The following is a 7034-nucleotide window of genomic DNA, read 5'->3' as shown; positions in this document are numbered from 1 at the left end:
AATTACTGAAACTAATGTAAATACACTCATGATTTTTCACAACAAATAGAGCTGGATCCCCACAGACACCTTAATCACCTGATTCCTATTTATGTGAGATAAAGTGTTTTGTTGCCCTCAGAAGGTATGTATCCCCTGAGATCTCCATGACCAATAAATTACCTCCTGGTTCCTATTCTTCAACTATTCATGTATCTACATGATTCCATCTGGCTTCTTATTAGAGGGAGCAGCCCAAGAACCAGAGTTACTCTGATCTTTCATTTATCCATCTGATTGTTAATAGTCATCTAGTAGCAAAAATGACCTTCCTCCAAACTGACATACTGCTGAGAGGCTGTAACAATGTCCAGGGAAAGTATTCCCAATAATAATGATGTCTATTGTGGTTATGATTATCACCCTTTATCACCCCATAAGATATTATGGGGATTCTATTATTTTCTTATCAAAGCAACAGTCTTCAGGCTGATGTTGTTGAGGAATACCTTTTATTATTTCCTTTTTATAGATTAAAATATTGAGGCTCAAATGGGTTAAGTGACTTAGAAGAAAGAGTGGCAAATACAGGAGTAAAGTTCTTGTTAGTTGATTCCAAAGCCAGTAGCATTTTTCTCCTTCAATTTCTTTTAGCCGCTAGAGAACTTTAAGCCTTTTGGGCAAATACTGAAGTGTAGTCTCCAAAAAAAAGATGTTTTCCTTCTTTCAAGGACTGAATTTCTGATAGAAGATTCACTCGCATTTGAAGGTGCTGGACTTGCATGTTGTATTGCTCAGGGAGAAAGGTAAGCCTCTAGATCAAATCTACTGTCTAGCCATAAAGTTACAGGAGCAGAGGTAATCAGGAAAATGCATCAAGGCAGCCATTTCTCCTTTGGTTTATTCAGAGATTTGGCTTGAATATTTTGAATAATTCTTTTCTTTGTTTCATACAACTTAAGTAACCTCAATAGCTTGAGTATACATTGAGTATACCTTATTTAGAAATGCTTGGGACCAGAAGTGTTTTAGATTTCAGATTTTTTTGAAGTTTGGAATATTTACACATATATAACCAGATATCTTTGGGCTAAGACCCAAGTCTAAACACAAAATTCATTTATATTTCATGTCTACCTTATACACAATGCCTATAGTAATTTTATACAATATTTTTAACAATTCTGTACATGAAGCAAAATTTATGATAAGTACTTATGTGTGGGATTTTCCACTTGTTGCATCATCACGTTGGTGCTCAAAAGTTTCAAATTTTGGAGTACTTCATATTTTGAATTTTTAGATTAGGGATGCTATAAGTTTAAGCACTGATGAGTTCCTATTAGAACATGTATACTCACGTGGCATAAAGAAAAAGCACAGGAAGGCCTTGAGTCCCTAATTCACGAAGTATAAGCTTGTAGTACTTTGAACAAGTTATTTAAACTATCTATATCTTAGTTTTCTTTTTCAGGGAATATGATAATATTAGTTATCTCAACTAATTCTAGAATTGTCGAGAGAATTGAATGGGGTATCAACATAAAATTTTATTGTAATCAGGAAGCCCATGCTGATATTTTTAAAAAGAGACCGAAGAAATGGTGATTAATAACTGAGGAAGAAATTGGGCTTTGAAACAAGTTATAAAACAGACTGTAATGGAGATGTGAAAAATTACATGATACAACTAATTATTAGAATGAAAAGATCTGATCTCAAGTTCTAATTCTGACACTAAAGACTTATCTGGTGTTGGACACACAATTCAGTAAGTGTATCATTGCCTGACTGATGGACTATAGTATAAATGAGATCAACAACCATCACATGGTTCTGGGCAAATGAGAAAATAATGCTCTCTCCTTGGGAATGGAGAATAAGAATATTCTGATCTAAACATAACATTCATAAGTTTAGGTGTCTTAGTCTACTAAACATCCTGAGGTCAGAGAATGTATCTAGTGCATCAGTGCAGGCCTGGCAATTAGCAGGCAATCTGATGCACCATACCGAATTAGTGCTTATAGAGAGATGAAAGAATGAACAGCATTCAGAAATTTACGTAGTTTATTGGTTGATATTATCAAAGGTGTGTTTCTTTTTAACTTTTTGAAGATTTTAACAGGTTAGGTGTGGTTATAAATGTTTGGGCATCCAGTTCTTGCCATTAATTAAGATCTGGAAAGGTAGGTTATTTGCACAAGGCCAAGCAAATTGGTAATGCTTTTTATTCCTAATTTATTCCTAAAGTCAATTATCCACGTTGACTTGCAATGATAGAGTTAATTAATCATTCAATCAGTCAATTAAACAAGTTACTATTGTGTGCTTAGTTTAGGTTGAATGTAAAAGGTTAAAGGAATTTTTCTTTTTGATAAAGAGCAAAGACTTAGATTCAAAGTGACTTGGCTTCACATCTCACCTGTTCCAGTTAGTAATTCTTCTGATGATCTTGTATGAATCTTTTCTGTATCTTAGTTTATTAATCTATGAAGCTAGGAGGTTGGGATGCATTATCTCTAAAATCATTTTTTAGGGACACTCTATTAACTATTAATAATTTAAAGTTGCATCCTGTTGTCATGGACATGTTTTAGGTCCAGAACTTCTGGAAAACAAGCAATTGCAATACTGTGACATGGGACAAAATGCACATGCTGACTGATCTCAGCAGTCCTCTCTCCATTTATCATTCTGATTTTTTTTTTCTCACTGTTACAGGGCAGCCCCAAATTTCCTAATGGAGAACATTACAGAGGTGACTGAATTCATTCTTGCGGGGTTAACCGATGACCCAGAACTGCAGATCCCGCTCTTCGTAATCTTCCTTTTCATCTACCTCATCACTCTGGTCGGGAACCTGGGGATGATTGGGTTGATTCTATTGGACTCTCGTCTCCACACACCCATGTACTTTTTCCTCAGTAATCTCTCCCTGGCAGACTTTGGCTATTCCTCAGCTGTCACTCCCAAGGTGATGGCAGGATTCCTCACAGGAGACAAAATCATGTCCTACATTGCTTGTGTCACTCAGTTCTTCTTCTTTGCAGCCTTTATCACAGTAGAAAGTTTCCTCTTGGCCTCAATGGCCTACGACCGCTATGCAGCAGTGTGTAAACCCCTGCATTACACCACCACCATGACAACAAATGTGTGTGCTTGTCTGGCCATAGGCAGCTATGTCTGTGGTTTCCTGAATGCTTCCATCCACACTGGGAACACTTTCAGGCTTTCTTTCTGTAGGTCCAATGTAGTTGATCACTTTTTCTGTGATGCTCCTCCTCTGCTGGCTCTCTCATGTTCTGACAGCCACATCAGTGAGATGGTTATTTTTTTTGTGGTGGGATTCAATGCCCTCTTTTCAATCCTGGTAATCTTGATCTCCTACCTATTCATATTTATCACCATCCTGAAGATGCACTCATCTGAAGGACGCCAGAAGGCCTTTTCCACTTGTGCTTCCCACCTCACTGCAGTTTCCATCTTCTATGGGACAGTCATCTTTATGTACTTACAGCCTAGCTCCAGCCATTCCCTGGGCACTGACAAAATGGCATCTGTGTTCTATGCCATAGTCATTCCCATGCTGAATCCACTAGTCTACAGCATGAGGAACAAAGAGGTTAAGAGTGCCTTTAAAAAGACTGTTGGGAAGGCAAAGTCTTCTATAGGATTCAAATTTTAATTATATAGACTTCACAATGCTGTGTCATGCACCTCAAATTAATCTTTGTTAAGTCCAACATCTGGGCTTCCTTGGAGACAGTTTCTATGGACAATCTTTTTAAACCTGTGTATTGGTCATACTTTCTTTGTTCATTAGTGATTCCTATTTTTTGTTAAAATTGGGGCATTTTAAATAATAAAATGTAGCATATTCTGGAAATTATGTCTCCTCTCCCACTTAAGGATTATGTATTTATTTAGTTTTGGTAGTGATGTTTATTTTTTTAATGATTTTCCTGGGTTACTTATGTTAATTCTGTACTATTTGTCATGTGTGGTCACTGCGGTGATCATTTTATAAGTGAAAGAACTGAAGTGCATGGCTCACGCCTGTAATCCTAGCACTCTGGGAGGCCGAGGCGGGCGGATCATTTGAGCTCAGGAGTTCGAGACCAGCCTGAGCAAGAGCGAGACCCCATCTCTACTAAAAATTGAAAGAAATTATATGGACAGCTAAAAATATATATAGAAAAATTAGCCGGGCATGGTGGCGCATGCCTGTAGTCCCAGCTACTCTGGAGGCTGAGGCAGGAGGATTGCTTGAGCCCAGGAGTTTGAGGTTGCTGTGAGCTAGGCTGACGCCACGGCACTCTAGCCCAGGCAACAGAGTGACACTCTGTCTCAAAAAAAAAAAAAAAAAAAAAGAACTGAAATGCAGAGAAGTTACGTAAGCAATAACTCCCCCCTCCTTTTTTTTTCTTTTTTTTTTTGAAACAGAGTCTCACTCTTTTGCCCAGGCTAGAGTGCCATGGCGTCAGCCTAGCTCACTGCAACCTTAAACTCCTGGGTTCAAGCCATCCATCTGCAGCAGCTTCCTGAGTAGCTGGGACTACAGGCATGCACCATCATGCCAGGCTAATTTTTTCTATATATTTTTAGTTGTCCAGCTAATTTCTTTCTATTTTTAGTAGAGACGCAGTCTCGCTCTTGCTGAGGCTGGTCTCGAACTCCTGACCTTGAGTGATCCTCCCTCCTCAGCCTCCCAGACTGCTAGGATTACAGGCGTGAGCCACCACGCCCAGTCAGCAGTAACATTTTTGATATGAATTTTGGGAAGGCATGCTGCCATGGGCCAACACAATTTACATACCCCTCCAGCCTGGTTTCCATTCCCTCTCATGATTCTGTCTGACTGTGGCCAGGAAAGTTCATGCTAAATCTCTTCTGAAGATGTTCTGCACTGTCAAGAAGAAATAACCTCAAGTAATGTAAATACACTAGTGTTCCTCCTCAACAAACTCAACTAGGGTTTCACAGACAGTTTAATTGCTGCTTCTCTAGGTTCCTGGAGTGAGAGACTGTGGTTGTTCTCACGGGTACCTAGTCCCCTGAGAACTTTACATGCATACAAATCCCTCAGTCATTGTTGGTTTCCAGTCATTGGTCTCTAACATCCTGACATGATTCTAATTAAACCATGTTAGAGGGACCAGCCTGTGTGTTAGAGGCCTTTTGGTGTTCATGTACTGATCTTAATGTGAAAGATTGTTCATTTTACTAAGTGGTTTTATTGCACACTGGTTTATTACTGTGAGCCTGCAGTAATTGCCAGAGGTGAAACCCCCAGGTAAAAATGATGTCCATGGTGGGTCTGACGATCCCTTCTTAGAGTTGAAGAATATTTTATAATTTCCACCTAATTGCCTTTTCCCTATATCTTTCTGCCTCTAGAGAACTTCAGTTTTTGTCATTAGACATTAAAAATTAACTTCTTAAACAGATGCTTTTCTTTCTTCTTTGAGTGGGACTTGCAATTTGAAAATCCCAAGTGAATTTGTGTCATCTTCCTTGAAGAACAAGGTAAGTTTCTAAGCTCAGATCTACGGTCTGTTTAGATTGTGGTAATAGAAGACGTGGTATGTAAAGGTCTGAGGGAAAACATTTTCCCATGGAGTAGTCAGAGTTTAGTATCCCAGCTTTTAATACTTTCATAATTCATGCTGTTTAGCTAGAGTCCAGATATTACAACAACCTCCATTAATTAGATATTATTCTCATCATTTAAAATCCCTGTGCACAGGAGGGGATTTTGAAAATGACAGGCTCGCAGTAAATGTTGTTGAGGCAATGAGAGAACATACAGATGAAAGAATAAATGAGTCAGTGAGTAAATAAATAAAGAAATAAATGAGTCAGTGAATGAACAGTGAGCACATTATGAATGTATGTGGTCTTGCATTACTGAAGCACAGTCTCTTGCTTAACTTTGCATAGGCTATTCAGAGGCTATTGATGAAAGGTTTTAGACTTTTTATTTTTTTGTTTTTGAGACAGAGTCTCAACTCTGTTGCCCAGGCTAGAGTGCCATGGCGTCAGCCTAGCTCACAGCAACCTCAAACTCCTGGGCTCAAGCAATCCTTCTGCCTCAGCCTCCAGAGTAGCTGGGACTACAGGCATGCGCCACCATGCCCGGCTAACTTTTTCTATATATTTTTAGTTGTCCAGCTAATTTCTTTCAATTTTTAGTAGAGACGGGGTCTCGCTCTTGCTCAGGCTGGTCTCGAACTCCTGAGCTCAAACGATCCTCCCGCCTTGGCCTCCCATTTAGACTTTTTAAAATAAGAAATCCATAAGAAGAAATACAATTTACATTGTAACCCATCACATGTGTGCATGCAAAGACACACATACACGCATACACAGAGCAAAAACAAAACTTTCGTGGAGCCCCACTTGCCCTTTAAGGTGCAATGCAAAAAAGGTGCAATGCACCTTTGCTTTTTATTCTTTTCTATCTTAAATGAGCTAATGTATGTAAAACCCTTAGAAGAGCATCTGCACACAGTAAGTGCTTTATGTGTTAGAGATCATTACTAATAATAGCAGTGGTATTTAATTTTATTTACTTTTTGAAAAAAATGCTGCTCCTGATCCACTGTTTGATTTTACCACCAGCTAACGGATCATGACCTACCATTTGTAAAATACTGGGTTAGCACAATCTGCTATAAATTAATTCTCAAAAATTCAGTTAACCTAAAACACACTTACAAATGATTTATGTGTTGGAGATTTGATGAATACAGTAAGTTGTGTTAAGATTAACATAATTACATGTACAAAAATAATAAATATAATTTGTTTTATATTAACAAAAAGGCATCTCATCGAGCATTATTCTTGACTGTATTTCAATAAATATAAATAAATATATTCCTCTTGTGTTTAAATATTTTTCACTGAGTATATTCTCAGGGGAATTTTAGAAAGCTATTGACATTAACTATATTGAACACAATGTAAATATATTAAATAAAATTATATTAATAAAGAATATATTCCAGGCCGGGCGTGGTGGCTCACGCCTGTAATCCTAGCACTCTGGG

General features: G+C 38.1%; 1 protein-coding gene across 1 annotated transcript; it reads left to right on the top strand.

Moving 5' to 3' along the window:
- The first annotated feature begins 589 nt into the window (after positions 1-589).
- OR5B12 (olfactory receptor family 5 subfamily B member 12) lies at positions 590-3863 on the top strand. Its single transcript, XM_069470048.1, has 2 exons — positions 590-785; positions 2704-3863. Exon 2 carries the CDS (start codon positions 2723-2725, stop codon positions 3665-3667), a length of 945 nt encoding a protein of 314 aa, XP_069326149.1. The 5' UTR covers positions 590-785; positions 2704-2722; the 3' UTR covers positions 3668-3863.
- Positions 3864-7034: the final 3171 nt, after the last annotated feature.

The sequence above is a fragment of the Eulemur rufifrons genome, chromosome 6, assembly GCF_041146395.1.
Source record: "Eulemur rufifrons isolate Redbay chromosome 6, OSU_ERuf_1, whole genome shotgun sequence".
Classification (NCBI taxonomy): domain Eukaryota; kingdom Metazoa; phylum Chordata; class Mammalia; order Primates; family Lemuridae; genus Eulemur; species Eulemur rufifrons.
Note: the sequence above shows the minus strand (reverse complement) of the source record. Positions and strands in the feature narration are given on the sequence as shown.